We start from the raw sequence: 21689 nt of genomic DNA on the forward strand, positions 1-21689 counted from the left end.
AGCACTATTAAGGCAAAATGGGAATACATTAAAAAGGGATATCGAAAGCCACAAACGAAACTATAGGAACCGTTAATGGAAAAATGACTAGGAAACAATGGATCATGGATGAGAGAAGAAAATGGAAGAATGTAACCACAGAGTTAGGCTAAAGGAAGTACAAAGAATTAAATAAGAATTTTTCACAGGTAACTAACAGTGCAAAAGAAGGGTGGTGGAAGACGCAGTGCGAGGATATGGAAAGTTTGCAGAGGAAATCCTGAGTTTCTTTTCATCTAGTTGGGTTTGAACAATTAAGAAACCTACCAACAGAACAAAAAAGTTTGTCCTCTTATGTCTGTTTTGTGTTTTAATGAAAAAACTTTGACATAGCTAGGTTCTTATGTCTATTTGTATGATTTATCCCCATATTTTCAGGGTGAAGAATAGAAGTTTAGGCCTTTATGAGAGTTCGATGGATGTTATTGTTTAGTTGGATAGTGTTGCATAATCATAATTCTATTTTAGGGCTACCAATTTTGTCTTGTCTGTGTGTCACAATAACTCAGATGGAGGAAGGTGTTAAAATATACAGCTTTTGAAACAAGGTCAGCAAAAGGTGTGGGTATTGAGACTAATTCCCTCCTTGGCCAATTCAGATTAATTTACCTTACTTTCATGCCCCCCCCCTCTCTTATTTATCCAAAGTTAGTTGGCTGAGGGTTATTACTAGAATTTTTCATCTGAGTAAACTTTTCTGCTATAATGTGAAGGGAAGGAGGCATATAAAGTCCAATATTTTTATTTATACTTCCATGAATTTACCTACTGATTATAATAATACAAATGTTTACGTCCCTTTGTAGTCACTGTATGATGGTCTCACCTTCATTTCAATTAATAGCATTTGAAAATATGCCTTATTTTTGTAAGTAACACACCTAACTATCTTGAGATTACAGATTCAATCCTAATGCTTAGAACATGCTTAGAATCACTTGGGCTCAGCTAGGAAAAATATATCTCTGAAGCTATGATCTTTTTATGGTCAAATTAAAATTAATCTCATCATTTGGCAAAATCTTAGGTGGGATTTAAACGCATAACCTTTCCAGTGGAGAAAAAGATGGTGGAATATATGGAGAACTCATAGAACTTGGTAGGTGGTAACCTAAGGTTGAATCCAAATTAATATTAATTGTTAGAAGTTGAATGCAAATGGAAAACTAGAAATGTATCACATTGAACCCATCCTATTCCCATAAATACTTTGAATGTCCATATGGGATTCATATTTATTGCTTAAAAGATTTTATATACAGTGTTTACCGCCTCACTAACAAAAATATTCACCTTATTTACAGATGAGTATTTCAAGGACAGTGTTCAGTCTCCAGAGAAACAATTTTTCTATTTTAAGGAGGCTTTGACTCTCAAAAAAATGCCATACTAGTTTATGAAAGTACTTCTTTACTGGGAGAAGAGAATTTTCCTAAATTTGCAAAAACTTTCCACATAATCCCACTATTAATTTGATTTTAAATCCATATAGATTCCCAAACTTGTTCTCACTGGGTCCAAATTAACTTCCGAATGAATTGCTGGTTAGATCAGGGGCAGGAATCATCAAAAGATTAAAACGATATAATATTTTAAAATATCTAATCACATTTACAAATGAGTTTAAATGATGTTTACTGTCAACTTTTTAAAAAATATACCAAAGATAGAAAGGAACTGGATACATGATTTTGGGACATGTTTGAAAAAAAAATACATAGTGGCCAGTGAAAGGTGAAATTATTTGAAGACTCGCAATTTTCCCGGTAATCACAACGATTTCATTGGTGGGATAATCTTTGCTCAGAATCATTAAATCTAACTTTTTCATGTTTCTTGTTTTTTTTCTGTCGGTCTCTAACAAGGAATGTTTCTTTACCTACTAAAGTTCAATTTCAATAATCGGTATATGAAATGATTTTTTTTAATGAATCGTCTAGATTAGCTTATAAAAAATTATCATTCGTCATGATTATGTTTTCATCGTTAAATTCTCTGCAGGATGATGATGTGAGGAAGGGAGGGGTAAAATTAAGGATTTTTATATTTATACGTGAAATTTTATCATCAAATTATATGAATGGATATGAAAATGCCTTAAGATGAAAACTTAGTGAAAAAATCTCAAGAGAACACTTCATTTCCCGCATTAAAATGACCGCTAACTCCTAGGTTAGCACGTTTTCTAAAGATAATGATAATTGGTCAAATTTAAAATTGGACTTAGGAAAAGTGATACATTAACGTTGATTGGCTAATTATTTTAGTCTCAGTTTTATACGCTATTGGCGCTACTAATGCTAAGCGGCGGACGTTTGAAATCAATAAGGACCAATCGGATATTAGCGTCATAACAGACAATTATTCCATCAACTTGTTGAATGATGTCAGGAATACTGGATGTAATCAACAAAAAACTGTATTAATTAGAAAGAAAAATAGTATTAATAATGGATAAGAGACTTCCAGAAGGACATACCGTTTCGTGATCGTTTCAGCGCTCAATTGGGAACCATGCCGGTAAAATCAGGTGAGTTAATTCTCTGGCATGACTCGAGAGCAATATTTAGTGGTTAATTTTGGAGTATATATAATAAATACATTCTTTTACAGTTTAGATTGACTCGGTATGCGTAGCGGCTGAAAATACTCTATGTTATTTACTGCAGAAAGCGGAAATGTATTTTGTACGAATAAGTGCAGCCGCCACAGCTGTGTTTCTTGAAGTTTTCATGCTCAAGGGACCCATTATTCATAATTTTACCTAAATATTCATCAGAAAACTGGTACAACTGACTGTTGGAAAATAATTCACCAATTACTCCGAATAAAGTGAGTAAAATCTACAATTATTTTTCCTCCACAGCTGTAATGTTCAACCTTATGTGGGAAGTTGATTTTAAAATGCATAATGGAAAATTATCTCCAGATTTATGCGATCCTTGTTGTTTTATTTACACCTTCGGTAAATTAGGAACTCTTAACATGCCATGAAGTGGACGATTTTGAATTTTTATATAATGGGTAATATTAGGTGGGGACATACTGAAATTAGGAGGGTAAATAATTGAATTATAATGTTTTTTAATGTAACCCTTAGCCATTGCTAAATTAATGTGGAAATTGAAAGATAATGCATGGGTGGGCCTGCCATTTTTTTGTACAAAGAAAAGGCTGGACTAACACCAGTTTACACCCTCCTCACCTGCCATAAGCTGGTTATATAGTGTCAAGACAGTACTTGGGCCCTGATGTGCAGAAGTCTATAAGTGTAGGATATATGTGTGACATATATAAGTACATGAGTAACTTAATTTCATTAGGTACGTACTTAACCCATAGTTCTCTAAAAATAGAATTTTATCAAGCTAAGGATAGAATAACACTTTTGCAGTAAAACTGGGAGTATTTGAGCACTGAGCAAAGAATATATGATTATTTTCCAACACAATTATTGATCCCGTCTTGATTCTTGAAGGTAGCTTGCAAAGAACACTGCACATGTAATGACATAAATGACTATTCCTTTTGTTTTGGTACCTTGTGAAATCTATGAAAGTATTTTCTTTCAATTTAAGCTGTAGCTTCTTCCTAATTTACTTCAACTTTGATGTAATGGTAGGAGTTATGTGTTTCTATTTTAACTTATCAGCTATACATACTGTAGGTGAAAATATTAGTATATGAGTGCTTGGTAGCATGTATACCTGAACAATTACCAATTTTGTTGGTTCTGCTTTCAACTCTCTTAGTAATATTCTATCCGTTGCTTGTTCTTTGTTTACTATGCTTCTTCCTATCTCTTTATTCAATCTTATGGCAACCCCTCGTTGGCTCTCACTGCCTCTGCTGTGTGTTATTCTATAATTATCACTCCAGTAATCCCCGCTATCCTTTCATCTCACCTCGTATAAACCTAAAATATCTATATTTCATCTTTCCATATCTATTTGTCTAATATTCTCTAATTTTCCTGTCCTGAACATCGTCATAACATTCCAAGTTCCATCGGAGGGCATATTTATACATCACATACATTTGGATTAAGATTGCTTTTGTTAGATCTCCTTCATTTCCACCAATGATATTCAATCACTCATATTCTCTCTGTTTCCTTTACTCATTCCCTAGAGTTTGCTTCAGAACCAGCTTCAGTAGTGCAATACTACCTCACATCAAACCCATCTCTCTCATGATTGATTTACATGAAACTTTTACTCCAGTGGTCTTCTCTCTCTTTCCTCTCACATAATACTAGTGGCATATGACTTTGAAAGGAACTAGAGATAAGACAATCTTCATGACCTAATGACCAAACTCCAAATTTCACTATATCATCCGATGGAAAATCTAAAATTTGGTTTTCCTTACATGAAAGTGAAAAGCAAGAAGTATAGGAAAGGGAAATAGATACTTAGATATTTTCAGTTTCAAGATACCCAAAACACCATAAATGAAGTGTTGTTTTGCAATCGCGGACTGTTAACTGTTACATGCATGTAAAGTGAAAATTGAGCTTTCTAGTAAAGTGATAGGTAAGTAATCAGATACTTATTTAGGACATTTAGTGGTCAGCAGGCAATAAGCCAATGATTGAATAGTGAGCAATCAGCTGAGATGAAATAATGCTATTATCAGTTAACAAAGTCACCTCTCTGCATAAAATTGAGACATCAACACAAACATTTTCTCATATATTGTCAGTCAGCCAAGGGGCTGCAAGCATTGCTGAGTGAATTGGAAATTCAGTGCGACAGGTATGGGATGAGAATCAACATTAATAAAACAAAGGTTATGCGATTTTCTAGAAAGAAAAAGGGCAAGCTTAACATTAAAATAGGAGGGCAAAAACTAGAGCAGGTAGAACAGTTTACGTATCTCGGTAGTGTTTTGGACCAACACGGTCAAAGTAGTAGGGACGTAAGGAGAAGAATTGCGCTAGGCAAAGAGGCTTTCACGAGGAGGAGGGAGTTGATGACGGGGACTTTGAGTAAGGATGTTAAGAAAAGACTCGTAAAAACTTTGATATGGAGCGTAGCTATGTACGGCGCGGAAACGTGGTCATTGAAGCAGGAGGATAGACGTAGACTGGAGGCTTTTGAAATGTGGGTGTGGAGAAGAATGGAGAAGGTGAAATGGACAGAGAAGAAAACAAATGAGGAAGTACTTGGTATGGTGGGAGAAGAGAGGGGTTTGTTGGGAGCAATCCTATGGAGGCAGGAAAAGTGGATGAAGGGGGTGTTGACCGGCAGTGGGATGTTGAAGAGTGTGATAGAGGGTAGAATGTTGGGCAAAAGAGGAAAGGGAAGGAACAGGATAGGGATGTTGGACGGGATGAAGGGAGGAAGAAAGTACTCAGAGATGAAGAGGGACCTGGTGTAGAGTAGGATGATGGATTTTGGGTTTTGTTAGGAGTAATAAAATATTTGTTTGGTAGTTGTGTCCATCGAAAAACCTACCTTAACCGGTAGATTACCTTAAAAAAAAAAAAAAAAAAAAAAATATATATATATATATATATATATATATATATATATATAATATTTAATATCATTCTTTGTGCTTTCAAAAATGTCCAAAATAGTATACTTATCCTCTGTTTGTGAAATCCTTTCATTAGGTTGTTTTTGTCATAATTATTTATGTGAAATTATTTTATGAATAAATGATCATTTCTGACTTTAAAAGAAGGATGCATAAAAATTAATACATGCTAAAATTTCTGGGGTATTATCATGTGAATTCACAGCATTGAAGTGTACTATTAGTCAAAAAGTATTTAAGAGGAGGTAATTTAAATAGATTAATCACCACATCATAATTGTGTTGGGAAAGTGAGGTAGGAATGGAAGTGAGATATGGAATAAAGGCAGGTAGGAAATATGCTGATCTAAAGAATGAGTATTTGGGATCTATAGTATGGTGTTTCAGGATATTTCCTGTCATGTCAGTTAGGGCTTAGGATTACTTTAGCCTGTAATGCCAGGGTTAATCAATAATGATAATGGTGTTTATTAGCTCCTGAAAGACATGCTGGCTACATGCATTGATCATGTCATATTGAGTGCAAATATTCCTGATAAGAATACAATTCAATTGCAATTAGAGTTTGAATACCAATTAAACAGTGACAAAGAAAAAAGAAAACAGTAAAAAGGAGCAGTTACAGCATATATAAGAATAAAATTATGTATTGACAGAAAGAGAAATTAATTCATCCATGGTATAGATTTGATGTTCGCACAGGACTTATAAAGTTTAGACTTGAGTAACAAAAAATTTCAATTTCCCTTAATTATATAGGTAATGATATCAGCAATTATACACCAGCATAACATGAATTTTCAGCAAACATAGCCGATATATTGCATAAATTAAGCAGGCAAATAAATAATAATAATTTATTTCATCCAATGGCATCTGTAATCTATATGCAACTATCCTCAAATATTTTTTTACCCCAATATATAATGTGATCTAATTTTTTAGTGAGGGGATCAAATAAAGATGCAAATTCAGAATTGCTATGTCCTATAGAACAATATGAAGTCTTTAGAATTTGAACACTTCTGGTGGGTCTATTTGCTCCAACCCATAACCCTAACATTTTAAATGATTTACTAATGGTATAGTGAATACGAGTAATGAATCTCAAAACAATATCATAGAAGCAATTGTTATCAGCAATTATTATCAATGTTCATTATTAAAAAATCATTATCCACCATTTTGTTATCCATCCAGAGAAGATGTGTCTTACTTAAACATTTTTCAAGTGAAATAATGAATGAATGATATGTATGCATGAATGTATTCTAATTCATTCTGCCACTTTAATCTTGTTAATAATGCCTCCTCTCCTGCTGGCTATGCTACCTATGTCCGTTTATAGCATCATCTTCTTTCAAACCAGAGTTTGCATGCCATCTTGAAGATATAATTACACTGTGCCAACTGATCTTTATACAAAAATAAGAAACCCCAATTTTTTTCTCCAGTTCTTGAAAGTTGTTTCCATACTTCCGTGCTATCAACATCCTCTGAATATTCATTACAATGCAGAAATTTCAAAGCATAAAAATCATTCCCCTTGACCACGAATAATTTTTAACCTTTCGCTTTTCTGTATTTTATAGCATATTAGTGAATGACTCCATTAAAAGTAACCGTTGCAATATCTCCCGCAGTTTCTTAGAATTTGAATATTCTACATGCATTTTTTGTCAGCTGTGGTAATGAATAACTGATTGTAGCACTTATCCATTGGTAAAATTTGTATTTTACGACTGGGTTTCAATGTATTACATCATCATCAGGTGACCTGACCTGATGATGTAATAATGATGGTGTAATACATTGAAACCCGGTCGTAAAATAAAAATTTTATCAAGTGGAAAAGTGCTACGATCAGTTATTCATTATGTTCGACTTCCACCATATTACAGCTGAAGCTACTCAATTTGAGCTGAGGTAATCTCCCATTCTTCTGCTGCTAATATAACTGTACCAAGATTTTCATGTCATAATATTGAAATACTTCTGATTATTGGCAACTAACTCAAGAGTACTAGGCCCTTTCCTTTCTAGGATACATTATTATTCCATTGTGAAAATTTACTTTTTCTCTAAATGCCATCAAATGTAGTCTTAAAAAAATTATTTGTCAGCAGGAAACTTCAACAATCACTGTTTGAAATTTGCAGCAACCATGCTTTAAGGTGATATTTCCTTGGTGAAATTAAAAAATTGAAGAATCCTTGAAAATTAATCATCCTCAGAATTTAAAGTTGAATTTTACCACAGCTCTCCATTCTCCTCTATCCTCTATTCAGTGTTAATTAATACCCTCATACCTCTTGCCTCATAGGTTCTCTGTTTTATGTCCTTCTTAGTTTGTTTCCTATTTGATCGTCTCTCATGGTCTTTCCTTCAATTATTACTTTTATTATATTTCTAACTAATCAATTGAACCTCAAGATGTGTTTCCAACCCATCTTCTTTTTTGCCGCTGAGTTCCATACAATTGATCCTTTCCTCTTCTGCAATTCTACATAAAAATTCCTCATTTTTCACTTTGTCCATCCATTTAATTATCTTCAGCACTCTCCTCTTCAGCACCTTGTCTGAAAGTCTTTAATTCTTCACTGGTCCACTTTTCAAATGGTTCATGTCTCTGATCTGCAGTGCCCCATGCTCCACATGAATATTTCAATTTAGTGCTTCCTTGTTTGTAACCTCAGATGTTCTTTAACTATAGCAGCTGCCTTTTCTTCGTCAATGCCTTCTAAATATGATGTATATAAGGCTGGAATTGAAATTTATGCGACTTTGGACTCGGACATTTTGAATATTTGGCAATATCAATCAATTCAGTGCCAAATATGTGGAGTGGAGTCACATAAACCGTTAAAAACTAATTAAACTAACTAATTTTTTAAAAAATATGCGCAATAATTCACTCCTGGGAAATTTCTTTCATCCTTCAGGATGGTTGGACTTGGGGGAGGGGGAAATATAAATATAAAAGGTCAAATAAAATACTTGGGGGTCTCACTGGCATCAGTTCTAAAATGGAAAAAAGGCATCATTAGCATCTGTTGAACAGCAGTGAGGAAACTTGGCTTCATCTGACAAATAGTGGACAAATGTTCAAATAAAACAGTTGAAAGAAAGGAGTTCTTACACATATGCCAGACATCATCTAATAATTCCATCAAGAATTTGTGATCCTGTACAGAAGGACCTACTTTAATAGGGAAAAGCAGCCTATTTTGTGAAAAGTCACCATGAAAGCATTCTATTTCTGGAATTCATGGTCTAAGGGTCCCTAAAAGTGTGGCAGAAGAGACATTTAACAATAAGTACAGGAAAATTGACTCTTGGACATGCCTTTACAGGTAATACTTTTTATCCCTAACACGTTACAACAAATCATTTTCAAATTTACACACCCTCTACCTTCCAGCAAGTGCTTTTTCTTTTCCTTCATCCATGCCCTTGATCCTATACCTGTCATGTCTTCACCATCTCACTGCCTCTCCTCTATCAATTTGTCCTACCTCCTTCAGACTTACCTTCATCCTTGTCCTAGCAACCAATTTCTAATCTTCCATCCTACCATGCCTAGCTCTTCATTTTTTAGCTTGTCATCCATTTATTTTTTCCACAATCTCTTCATCTACATCTTGAAACCTCCAATCCAGTTTTATCCTTTACCTCGATAACCACGTTTTGGAACCATGCAAAACTATGCTCCATTTTATAGTTTTTACTAATCTTTTCTTTACTTTTCTCCAGATCGTCACTATCATCAGCTCATCATCTGTAAAAGTTTCTTTACCTAATCCAATCATCCTTTTAATGAACTTTAAATCCCATACTCATCTTTGTCTAAAAAACTTTCATAAAATTGTAAGGAGTTCTATCTTATTTTGATTTATGCCATCCAGTTTCAATGCTTAACTTAGAATTCCTATTTGTTGAGAACCCCATTACCCTCATTTTCTCGTGACTGATTCTACCTCACAAGTATTCCAGTATTCCTTAGTCTGCTCTAGAATGATTGCATTAATTTTACTGACTGTTTGACCAAAGCTTGACCATCTGAAAATGTCAAAGACGTGATTAATTGCGCATCTGTTTCATTCCTACCTACCTCCTGACCTTTCAAAATTCCTTTCTTTCTGTTTCCTCTATTTACACAATGAAATCACCCTGTCACACTCCCTTCTATAAGGCTGCCCATTCTTATTCTTCGTGCAATATGTACTTCCAAATAGACACACATGCAGGTTTCATCAATGTTGCCCATCCATACAACCTAATCTCATCTTCTCTTGCCTCTGGTGTTTCTTAGCACTGCCTTGGCTGCAATCATGAAACTTATATATTTGCTAAGATATTAAACTTATTTTTAATAGTCATGAATTTGAAAGCTGTTCAATTTGAGTTGTCATAAATATTTTTATTCAAATTCTTTTACAATGCAAGTTTCATTTTACGTTATCATGGTACGTTAATGTGCAATGTATATGGTGCTCCTTTAAATTGGGTAACAGGAAAAAGTTACATGCAGTTAGGTCTGGACCATAGGGAGGATGAGGGACACACGTCATCATTGATTTTTGTGAGATAATTTTGATTTTACCATGGTTTTCATGGAACATGCCATGCACAATTTTGCTCTTACCAGGATTTGTTTGGCACCCAGTGATATTATCAATATCAATAATAGTGCTCCTAACATCATTCGATGATATTCTCTCACAATGGCAGCAGTCATGTTGATTGTGAAGGCTAAATGCTTTCAGATTTCACCATGTGTCTTGTTTTATGCTGATAACAGTCTTGCAGTAACAGTTTAGCATTTTCTACCAAGAAGATGGGTGACATCCTACCTAAACCTAAAGAACCAATTCCACACACTGCCTATGAAGGAATTAAGAGATAAAGTGCAGCTGTGGGAAGTTCTAACGTAAGGGAGACAGGCAGATCAATTTAGTGCCACCTCAAGGAACACCAGAGAGCCCTGAAAAACAAACTTGTTCCACCTTTCAGCAGCAAAAGAACATGCGAGGTCGGATGAGGGTAAAAAAGAAACTTTACACTGCCATAATAAAGATTTAATACTTCACGACCATAGTTTAGATGCTTTGAGCATCAAAACCATGGTCGTGAAGTATTAAATCTTTATTGTGGAAGTGTAGAGTTTCTTTTTTACCCTCATCATGACGGAATTCCACAATGTAAAACCTGAAACTGTTATGTTTCGCCCAGGTCGGAGACTGGGCAAAGGATACACCTGGATGAAGGATCTCTAAAAAATCATCCTATTATCCCAGGCTTATCCATAAAGCTGTTGAAATTGCCAAACATTCAGTAAATTTTGAAAGAAGGCTGTTACCAGCTCCACAGCACGTGGAAACAGCTGCTTCAAAATCTGACCAATCAGAGAGCAACAATGCCATCAAGCCACCAATAAAAGGGCAGCGATAATTGCATTGTCACTTTGATTTTAGGACACAAGCTGTAACATTGGTGAAACAGTTTTCAGCAAAAAGCAATACATGCTGTAAAACCCGAAAGCATGCAGCCTTCACCTTCAACCTTCTCTCCAAAAGAGCAGAGACTGGAGCTCCAGGCTCACCTTCCTATGAAATTGATTGCCTCTACTCTTTTGTCACATTTGAAATCATCTTCTAGCTGTGCTATAGGGAATAACAGACTCTCCATTAAACCTCCTGTGGTACTAAAGAGTCTTTGGTTGATTAGTTGTTCAGGAAAAAGCAAAAATTCGATGCAGCGTCATGTAATTCTATCTTAACCATTGGGGAACTCTTACCAGATTGGATGTGCAGAAGTTTTGCCATTCTACCATTATGAATAATCATATATTTTACATGAAGCTGTTAACATTTAAAAAATATTTGCCCAACAGCATAAAAAATACCTCTTCCTTGGAAATTTTTAGAAATAAGCTGAAACATTTTGTTTTACGTAGTCACTGAAAAGTTATTACAGCAACAAGGACTTTCTGGAAGAGTCTTCTTATTATTGAAATTTGACTTATCCTATATTTTACTGTTGTCATATCCTTGGATGAATGAATAAACAAATTCAAATATTCAATTATCTAGATGATATGAACAGCAAATATGAGGGTGAGGCAATTAATAACTTGCAAAACTGGAAAAAGGCAATAATAACCACATTAATTTCCTATGATTTATTTCACTTTTCTACATATTCACCCTGTTGAACATTCAGAGACACTTCTCTTTACAAGTTGATAGCCGGCAGCAAATAAGTCTTTTGTTCACTGTCGCAGTCAATGAGTAACCTCTACGGTCTACGCTCACCCTAATGATTTTTTTTCGGGGTCCCAAACAGATGAAAATCACTGGGAGCTAAGTCAGTGGACTGTATAGTGGATGCTCCCAAGCATTCCCAATGTAATATTTTCATAACAGCTCCTGAGTTTGTATTGTTCGATATTTACAACTTACTTATTGACTTACCCTTGTATTATTTGACTTGCCCGAATATGCTACCAAGCAGGATTAAGCTTTCACCATCAAGTTTCTCTCCATTAACATTGTGACTCCTGGGAATTTACGATTGTTGATAAATGATCTTACCTGTGGGTTGATGAATAGAATTAATTTCTGAGCAATGGTCACGACTCGTCCATCTTGATGGGTAAGTTGCTGGATTCTTCAATGAGGACTTAAAAACTTGCATACCAGATTTTTTGGGTGGAATTTATTTAAATAATTAAAATAATTACATAGGCATAATTAACCATATTCAAATGGTCCACAATATTCATTTTTTCACCAAAAATACTCCTCTTTTATGCCTTTTGAGAGGCTAACAAGGCACAACGTGGGGTAACAATATTATACATGGAAATTACATTAGGTGATGACGAGTGCGGAGCCCAATTCAAAGGTGTAGTTTGTTGTGATTAGTCCCTTAGGTTACCCGAATTATTTTATTAGAGGGTCGCCATGGCCCAATAATTATTACAACTTATTAAGAGGTTTTTGGTTACACTAAACCTCATCTCACAGCCATGATTGATGCACTTTGACACTGACATATTTCGTATCTCTTTAAAAAAAAAAATTCTCAAATTAACAATTTGTTGGAGATGGAACAAATTTAACACCTTAATAACATTGGGGGAAAAAAACACTCCAAACAATTTCAAATATTTTTAATAATCCTGCATTCATAGTCATATAGCACAGGACTCGGTGAAAGTGATTTATTTACAAGGTGGGTGTGTGGTAAGCATATAAAATTCCTACTGTAAGACGGCTGTGCTATCTTATGAGGATTTCTGTAGTAATTCTGCCATTGATTTCCATTTGTTATCCAAGTCATCTTCAGGGTCAATCTTGTATCCCAGTTTAATCAGTGCTGTGATGGAAGGAAAAGAATCAGGGTTCAATCATTGGGATGCATTGAAAAATGTTTAAGAAAGTGTGACATACTTATTATTCGGCCAGGTGGTACGAATGACCTGCAGCACATAATATTCAATTGATACTCAATGGATATTCAGAGTATAGACCATGTATCCAATCCATGAACCAACATATAATGTACATTGCATATCAGCCAAGGGTTTATGATTGTTGAGCACATGAAATGAATCAATGTGATGATAGGTATGGGATGGGAATTAATGCCAAAAAAAATAAATTTTATGAAGTTTTTGAGAAAAAAGAAGGCAAAGTTAAACAAATTCAAAGAAACTGCAGGAGATATGATAACATAAAATCAGAGTCATCTGCTAATGTGTAATACAATGGAACAATGTCAAAGTGTAAAAAAATGATTCACCTTGAGCATGATTCGAACCGGGATTGTGTTTGTTCAGAGAATGACTCAATTAAAATTACCGCGACGGCATTCTCCCACAGTCACTCTGAATTTGTCAAAGGCAAACACCTTTTTGTTTAAATGTTCGCTTCAACCTCATTGGATTGTGGCATAGCAGATACTTGTGACATTGTACGTATTGTCGCCATAACATCTTGATCCTCCGAAGCCCCCCCAACATTCCAGAGCTTAAGGGAATGCCTTGGTGGCTTAACTGGTTTAAAGCACTTGGCTGAACATCAAAGAATCTGGGTTCAAATCCTGGTCAAGGAAAATGATTTTTAAACTTTGAAATTGTTGCACTGCCAAGTTAAATGTAGAAATAGGAAAATAGGAGTTTATTAATTAGAACTGGTGAAAAGTTCACTTATCTTGGAAAGTGTCTTGGATCAAGATGATCAGAGTAGGAAAAATATGAGAAGAAGAATTGCATTAGGTGGAGATGCTCTTACAATTAGCATAGGCCACCGATAGGAGGTTTTTAAGGTAATGTGGCTGTGGAGAAGGATGGAAAAGGAGAAATAGACAGAAAGGAAAATAAACAAAGAAGTGTTAGGTATACCTGTATGTGGGAGGAGAAAGAAGGTTTTTGGTAGAAATCCAAAGGAAACAGGAAACTTGTATGCAAAGCATTTTGATTATCAATGTATCCAGATGTTAGGAATACTGTGATAGGTAGGTCGTAGACTAGGATGTTGTGTTTTGTTAGAAGGCACAAGGGGATTATGACTGTACTGTTTGGCAGCTTGTGTTCATGGTAAAACCTACCTTAACCAGTAGATTACCTAGAATAATGAATAATAATAACATGCCATCAAACATGGTAGTTATCTGGTAAAAATTGATAAACTCCACTTTTGACAGCCTGTGCAGTCTTAGACAGGAAGTTAAAAAAAATTCACAAAAAAACTGAATGATTAAAAATTAACTTTGGCCATATATCGCCGAAGTTCATTGATAATTTTCTATAAACTCTTGCACTCATGCCGTGCCGTCATTGAAAATTAATCACTTACAGCATATTACTGTTTCATCTCTCCTCAGGATTTCGATCCAGTCATTATAGCTGTATTCCTTGCGCACTCCTCCGTATTTGACGGGGAGATACCTTGGATCAATGTGCGTGTGTAGAGATGACATATTTTGTCCGTGGATGTATATCTGTTGAAGTTGAAAAAGAATTTAAATTAATAATCAATGATTAACAGTTCTGTCCATAGTAAGGGAAATACCATGTGCTTTTACCAATTAAATCAGTGCAGCATAATTCTATTGGATAAATTACAGACAGTCTTACAAAACTAGCTCATCAGAGAGGAGTCAACTCTAATTATTATTTTAGCTAAACTTGCACTATTAATGAAATTCGGTGCTAAAAAAAGGACTTCTAATGCACAATAAAACAATATGGTTTACGTCATGAATATGATGAAAACTGAATCAAGGAAAACTGAAATCCAAACAGAAAGATTGAGGATAACCAACATTTTTAATTAAAAATAGCAATTTTCCACAAAAATAAAATTTAATGCGACCGGTTTCAATGTTACTACATCATCATCAGGTGATAGTTAAACCTCAGAGTCCAGTATATATATGATTAAAGGCAAGTAAGGGGAGGGTGGAGGAAAAGAGGGGAAGAGGGGGGAAGGTGGAAGGCAGAATGGGTGACTATGTGAGTGGGGTGGGGGGAAGAGGGTTGGGGAAGACAAGGTGCAAAGACCCTAGGAGTCTGGAGAGCGCGTCGTGGCCGAATGGAGGGGGGTGTCTCGTTGAGGGTGTCCCACGGTGCGCCGCAAAGCTCTTCGGGCCGCGGGGGAAGAGGACGGGATCGGGGGTTTTTCCCTATGGTCGTGGTCTGGGAACAAGGTATCAATACACAAATAAGCACTGAGTTGAAGGGTAAAGATTGGGATCACTGTATAGTTTTAAGGGGGCGCCCTAGCGAGGTTTTAGGGAAAGGGTGTAGGAGGGAATGTTATCACTAGCACATGCCGAATAGGGGGGGGGTTGGATTGTCCCGCAGCGGTGAACCTTCCCTCCTCGTCCGTGAGGAAAGGGGTGGGGACTCGGGGTTTCCCACTTGTCCGGGAAAGCATGGTCTCCGTCTGCAGAGGGGGGGGGAAAGGAAGGAAATATCCAATGAGAAGGGGCAAGGGATCACTGGTCACATGTACGTCTTGGGAAGGTGATGGAGAGGAGGGGGGAGGGTGAAGATAAAAATTGGACTTCGTTGATCAGCTCCAAGTCCTTGCGATGTAAGATTTCCAGCTGTTCCATGGCATCCAGCTTCCTTCCTTTTTCCAAATTGTGAAGCACTTTGAATTCGAAATTGCTGAAATGGTTAGAATCGAGAAGATGTTTGGCAAATAAAGAGTTGGTATGACCTGTTATGTAGCCTTTCCTATGTTCCCCGATACGTGTCGAAAAACTCCTGCCAGTCTGACCAATGTAAATGGCCCCACAATCACACCGAATTTCATATACACCACTTTTGGTGTTGCAGTCTATAGGATCTTTGTTTGAGCATAGGGCTTTATATAGAGTATTGGGGGTATAAAAAGAAATGCGGAATTTGTCTTTGGGAAACCTGTTCGCGATTTTATATGACACAGAGTTATGGAATGGAAGTTTGCACCATTTGCGCTCAGAGACTGTAGTGACTGCAAGGGAGATGTTTAATTTCAGGGTCTGTTTCTTAAGTTTTTTCTTCAGTATATTATCAATTATGCGGACATGGTAACCGTTCTTAAAGGCTATGTGCTTGATCGTATTGAGCTCTCGTTCGAAGTTGGATTTGGACAAGGGGATACTGATTAATCTGTGGATCATGGAATTGAAGCTGGCTAGTTTGTGGGTGAAGGGATGGCAGGAGTCTGAGGGTATCACTTGGTCTGTATACGTGGGTTTCCGAAATATTGAAAAATGATGTGTGCTTCTTTTTATTTCAATAGTGAGATCCAGGAAATTGATTTTATGGTCCACTGCCGATTCCATGGTGAAAGTTATAGATGGGTGGATGGAGTTTATGAAATGTAAGAAAAGGTCTAACTGTCTATCACTGCCTGTCCAGCAGCATAAGATATCGTCCACATATCTAAACCAGTATAAAATGTTATTCTTGAATCTATTTTCACTTAGGATCTTGTCCTCTAAATTATCCATAAAAACTTCTGCGAGGAGAGGGGAAAGGGGTGACCCCATAGCCAGACCATCCTTTTGTTTATAGTAGGTGCCACAGAATAAAAAATAATTTTGGTCTACACAAATTTTGAGAAGTGAACTTAATTCATTAATGTGGTGTTGGTTCACATTAGCGTTGATTAATATATTTTCAGCGTAAATTAAAGTTTCATGCGTCGGAATGGAAGTAAAGAGACTACACACGTCAAACGATACTAGCTTAGCGTTGGGTGGTAAGGTGAAGGGCAGAAGACGTTCAGTTAAGGAAATGGAGTTTTCTATTGAGAATCTGGGTTTGAAGCCTGAGAGTTGTCGATAGATCGAGTTTAATTTTGCTGCTAATTTTTGCACTGGAGCACTGACACTAGATACGACTGGTCTAATGGGCACGTCTTTTTTATGTAGTTTAGGTAGACCATAAAGTCTTGGGGGTAAAGGGTTCATGGTGGTTAAGAAGAATTTTTCTTTATCGTTGAATATGTGGACGCAGGAAGCGATGGCCTCTTTGACACGCTTTTGATAATTGGGAGTAGGATCTTTCGGGAGTACATCAAAGGCGTTGGCGGATATGAACTTTAGGCACTTACTGGTATAATCGTCCCTATCTAGGATGACAGTGCAGTTTCCCTTGTCAGCTTTACTGAGCACTAGTTGGTTTTCTGTCGCATCGGTCGGTCGCATTAAATTTTATTTTTGTGGAAAATTGCTATTTTTAATTAATCATGATATTCCACCATATCACGCCTGAAACGTCTCTTTTTATAACCAACATTATTACCAATTGCTATTCTGATAGCGACATCATTGTAAAATTTCAGTTATTTGACTTGCCTGCATGATAAACATTTTGAATGTTCAACACGGTCTCTATTTATGTTAGGAAGATAGATTTAGGCTTACAATCTTGGTGTTTTGGAGAAAATATTTTGCTTAAAACTAAGCTACAGTTATTATATATGAAGGATGGTTTGAGGGTAGACTTCACATAGTACTAAGTCTTGTTACAGCAGGTAAAAATCACCCTTTGGTGTAATGAGGGAGGTCATTTCCTTTTCCTTTGGCATTACTGTGGTTTCCCAGGTAGATCTAGTACCTGAAGGATTTAACATACCTTGGGTGAAGCAGAGGCATAAAACTGGAATCAAACCCAGGCCCTCAGGTCAGTAGCTCAGCACCCTACCCACTGGACTACCATTCCTCATGTCAATTTAGTGGAAGGTGCATACGTACTAAACATTTATATATGTAATATAATAACTAAAAAAACAAATTGCAATGCTCTGATTTGTCTCCAACATATCCATACTGTTTTTTACACACAGCTAAATTTTTATAAACATCATCATAATTATAGATTAACTGGCATTTGGTTTTTTTTAGCTGGCTTTGCTCATTTGCCCCTTCTCTTTTCTTTATGTCCCTGTTTGGGCATAGCTACTTGCATTGTTGGTGGCAACGAGCCCCTCTGTAGTGTGAGCCAAGTTCAGAAAGGTCGGACAAGTTCAGACAGTTTGCACCAATGGGCATTAAAATTATATTTTCTTCTCTGGTTTGCCGCATAAATCAATTTAACAATTTTTGCTATGATATAAAAGTGTTGCAAATTAATACTTAAGTAAACTTTGTATTTTTTCACAAAAACTTCATTATACTACCACTGTTTCTACCCATGTACCTGATGATGTCACCTGTGTATCAAAACAGGGAGTATTGTCATAAAGATTTTGTGTAAAATTGAAGTTATCAATGTGAAGGTTAGTTAAATAAGTGAGGACTCAGCTCATTTAACACTAAGCCCAACCCAAAGTATGGGGTTCAGTTTATTTCCCTGTTTCATATATGGTTTTCTAGGCAGATCTGGTAGGTGATAAATCACACAGTTTGTGTGAAGCTGAAAGGGTGTACAGAGACAGGTAGAGAGCATTATGTTACAGAGAATCCTTTCTTATGCTGATGGGTTCTTCAAATTCTTTTTCCATTGCTAGTTATTTACAATATGCTGCTAGTGTATGGGGTCCTCATGAAGTGGAATGGCACGCAGCATAGAGGAGCTAGATTTCTAAACTATTCTTATGATAAATTTATTAGTTTATCCAAAATATTAGAGGAGCTAGGCTGGGAATTAATCACAGAGTGAAGGTTAAATTACAGATTAGATCTCTAGCATAAATTGGAATGATGCCACTTTATAAGTGATGCTGAAGATGTACCCCCTTCGTAGCACCATAGGCGAGATCATGTCAATAAAATTAGAGAGATTAAGAATAGAACAGATGGATTTAAGATGCAATTTTTTCCATGAATGATAAGGTACCAGAATAATATTGTCCGACTGCGGTAGGGGTAAAAATATTCGGGTAAAAGTAGGCCTGGTGTGTAACCGTACCTTACACCATAGCGGTGGCTAGAAGGGTACTATATAATATCTATCTGTCCTCCTAGATGTGGTTCGAGTCCTTGTATTTCTATCCAGTTACTGTTGTTCATCATTGTTCTTTGCAGTTTGTCATTGTTTTTGGTACACAATTCATTGGTAACAAATTATAGCCTTCGTGAATAACTGCTCATGTATAATGATTGCTATCCTGTACTCAATTTATAAATCTCTGACATTTAATGATGTGGCCATCTTAATATCTTCTTGTATTATCTTTTTCCCTGTATTTTGTTGATACTCGGTGCTTTGGTAGCATCAATTGATATTACATTTCAAATCACTGGTTATATCTCTTTTTCCATTCAGTTTGCCATAATGCATGTTTTCTTCCGTTTAAATTTGTTCAGTCAATCTGGATCAAGCCAAAACAATTCTTTGAATGTCATTGGTAAAATATAAAATTTATTCTTAAAACTTAAATTAATGAGTCTTTCAGTTTTACTTACACAGAAGGAATAGTTAGTTAAGAGTTTTTACAGTTAGGTTTAATTTCATACGCTGCTTTTGGAGTATATTGGGTTTTGCACAGAGGGTGATACTGATGTTGGTTGTTAGTAAGTAGTACGATTTTTAAAATGCATGATGCCTCTCTTCAAATGTAAATACTAATAATAGATGCATTAATCACTCACCTTTTCCCTTGTCTTTGCATCCAGGATTGCCTTAAAGAAGGTGTAGATCATATCAAACAGAAATGACTGGAGGACAATATGGATGGCATGTATCTTGATAGGAAAGCTAGCCTGGAAAGAGACCGATAGTGACATTGAAAAACAGGGCAGGGCTTTAAATAAAGGTTTTCATTCAGTGTTTAAGGAGAACCAAATTTTTTCAACTCCGAGGTCCCAGTTTTCAAAATCAAGAGTACACACAAACCAAAAAATTTGGTTTGTGTGTACTATTTATATATCATGTGAAGGAAAGTGTCCGCCATCTGATGATCTCATCTTTATATGTATGTACACATACATACATATATATATATTTATACAAGCTAAGCTAAAAATTAAAATACTTGTAGGAGGGCAAAAACTGGAGCAGGTAGAACAGTTTACGTATCTCGGTAGTGTTTTGGACCAACACGGTCAAAGTAGTAGGGACGTAAGGAGAAGAATTGCGTTAGGCAAAGAGGCTTTCACGAGGAGGAGGGAGTTGATGTTGAGTAAGGATGTTAAGAAAAGACTCGTAAAAACTTTGATATGGAGCGTAGCTATGTACGGCGTGGAAACATGGTCATTGAAGCATGAGGATAGACGTGGACTGGAGGCTTTGGAAATGTGGGTGTGGAGAAGAATGGAGAAGGTGAAATGGACAGAGAAGAAAACAAATGAGGAAGTACTTGGTATGGTGGGCGAAGAGAGGGGTTTGTTGGGAGAAATCCTATGGAGGCAGGAAAAGTGGCTGAAGGGGGTGTTGACTGGCAGTGGGATGTTGAAGACTGTGATAGAGGGGAGAATATTAGGCAAAGGAAAAAATATATACATACATTCATTCTGCATTTATTAAAATGTTGTCGAGGATGAAAATGTTAACTATTTCAGCTAATGACTGATGTGGCCATTTGCAGCAACATTTCCCCAGGAAACAAGCTGATCATAGGTCACGGATCATTTTCGTTCGTTTTGTGAAGTCATAAAAAACTTATTGCCCACAATCTCCAAGAGTCACTGAAAATAAGCGCGCGAAGCTTGAAGGTTTTGAATAAGGCGAGGAGTTATCTCACATTCAAGGGAACGCACGACTGCATCAATTAATTTTGTATAGCTTCCGAATGAGAAGGCGTAGCTAATGAAGTCGTGACACATTTTATTTAGTAATTCCTTCAGAGCACCTCTGATCTCGTTAGGGCTTAAGAGGGTTATAATGATCTCAATTGAGATACACGTAGAGGAAGGTGAACAATGTCATGGAATTTCAGAAATGCCAAAAGATTGGCCGAGAGACATACAATTTTCCGTTAAAGTTAAAAAAAGCATGATAGAGATAAGTCTCGGTTGATGGCAATAATAGTAAAAATCATGGCTTTTCAGATAAACAAGATGGCGTGTTTCGTAAAAGGCATTTTCGATGCATACATATTTACATTAACGAAGGATGTGACATTAAAGGTATAAAAAAATAGGTTCATTTATTTCATATATAGAATTCGAGCTTTTTCTCCATTGATGGAATCCTTTTTTTACTCGTTTATAATTGCTCCCATTTATATCCAACGCAACAATGTCAACAAATATAGAATTCCAAATAAACAAGAAGTTAAGTTCCAAGAAACTCATTTTCTATGCTTACACAGGAAGCCCAAGAGTTTTATAGAGGTTTTATGTGAAGTAACCATAACGCTTTCGGTAACTTCCATCATCTCGTGAAACTTAATACATTAATTTCAGGCTGCGAGGAAAAGATATCGGAACAACTTTCCCACGCTTTGATTAAGAATACACGGAGTTTAATGGCGGAGGAATATCGAGTTGCATTTTCTTTTAAAAACGGTGAACGCGCCCGCACTGACACCCATTACCTACTTACGTTTTTTTTGCTTCGGAAATAACGAGGAGTTGGATATCACGCCACCTGAAAGCGAAATTTACCGAAAACTCACTCGTTATCCCCTCGCAGTGGAAAGCAGCAGCTGGCCAGAAAA

The 21689-nt window shown here is 36.2% G+C and overlaps 1 protein-coding gene across 1 annotated transcript in view; it reads right to left on the minus strand.

The window, feature by feature from the left end:
- Positions 1–12304: 12304 nt before the first annotated feature.
- LOC139698788 (alpha-tocopherol transfer protein-like) overlaps positions 12305–21689 on the minus strand; it is a 118813-nt gene continuing 109428 nt past the window's right edge. Inside the window, exons 6-8 of the mRNA XM_071597702.1 lie at positions 19681–19791; positions 14445–14589; positions 12305–12963 (exon numbers count right to left, since the gene is read on the minus strand). Coding sequence (XP_071453803.1) covers positions 12872–12963; positions 14445–14589; positions 19681–19791 — 348 coding nt within the window. The 3' untranslated portion in view covers positions 12305–12871. The remainder of the gene's footprint in view (positions 12964–14444; positions 14590–19680; positions 19792–21689) is intronic.

This window comes from Hetaerina americana, unplaced genomic scaffold (assembly GCF_022747635.1).
Source record: "Hetaerina americana unplaced genomic scaffold, ioHetAmer1.1.p SCAF_9, whole genome shotgun sequence".
In the NCBI taxonomy this organism is placed as follows: Eukaryota; Metazoa; Arthropoda; class Insecta; order Odonata; family Calopterygidae; genus Hetaerina; species Hetaerina americana.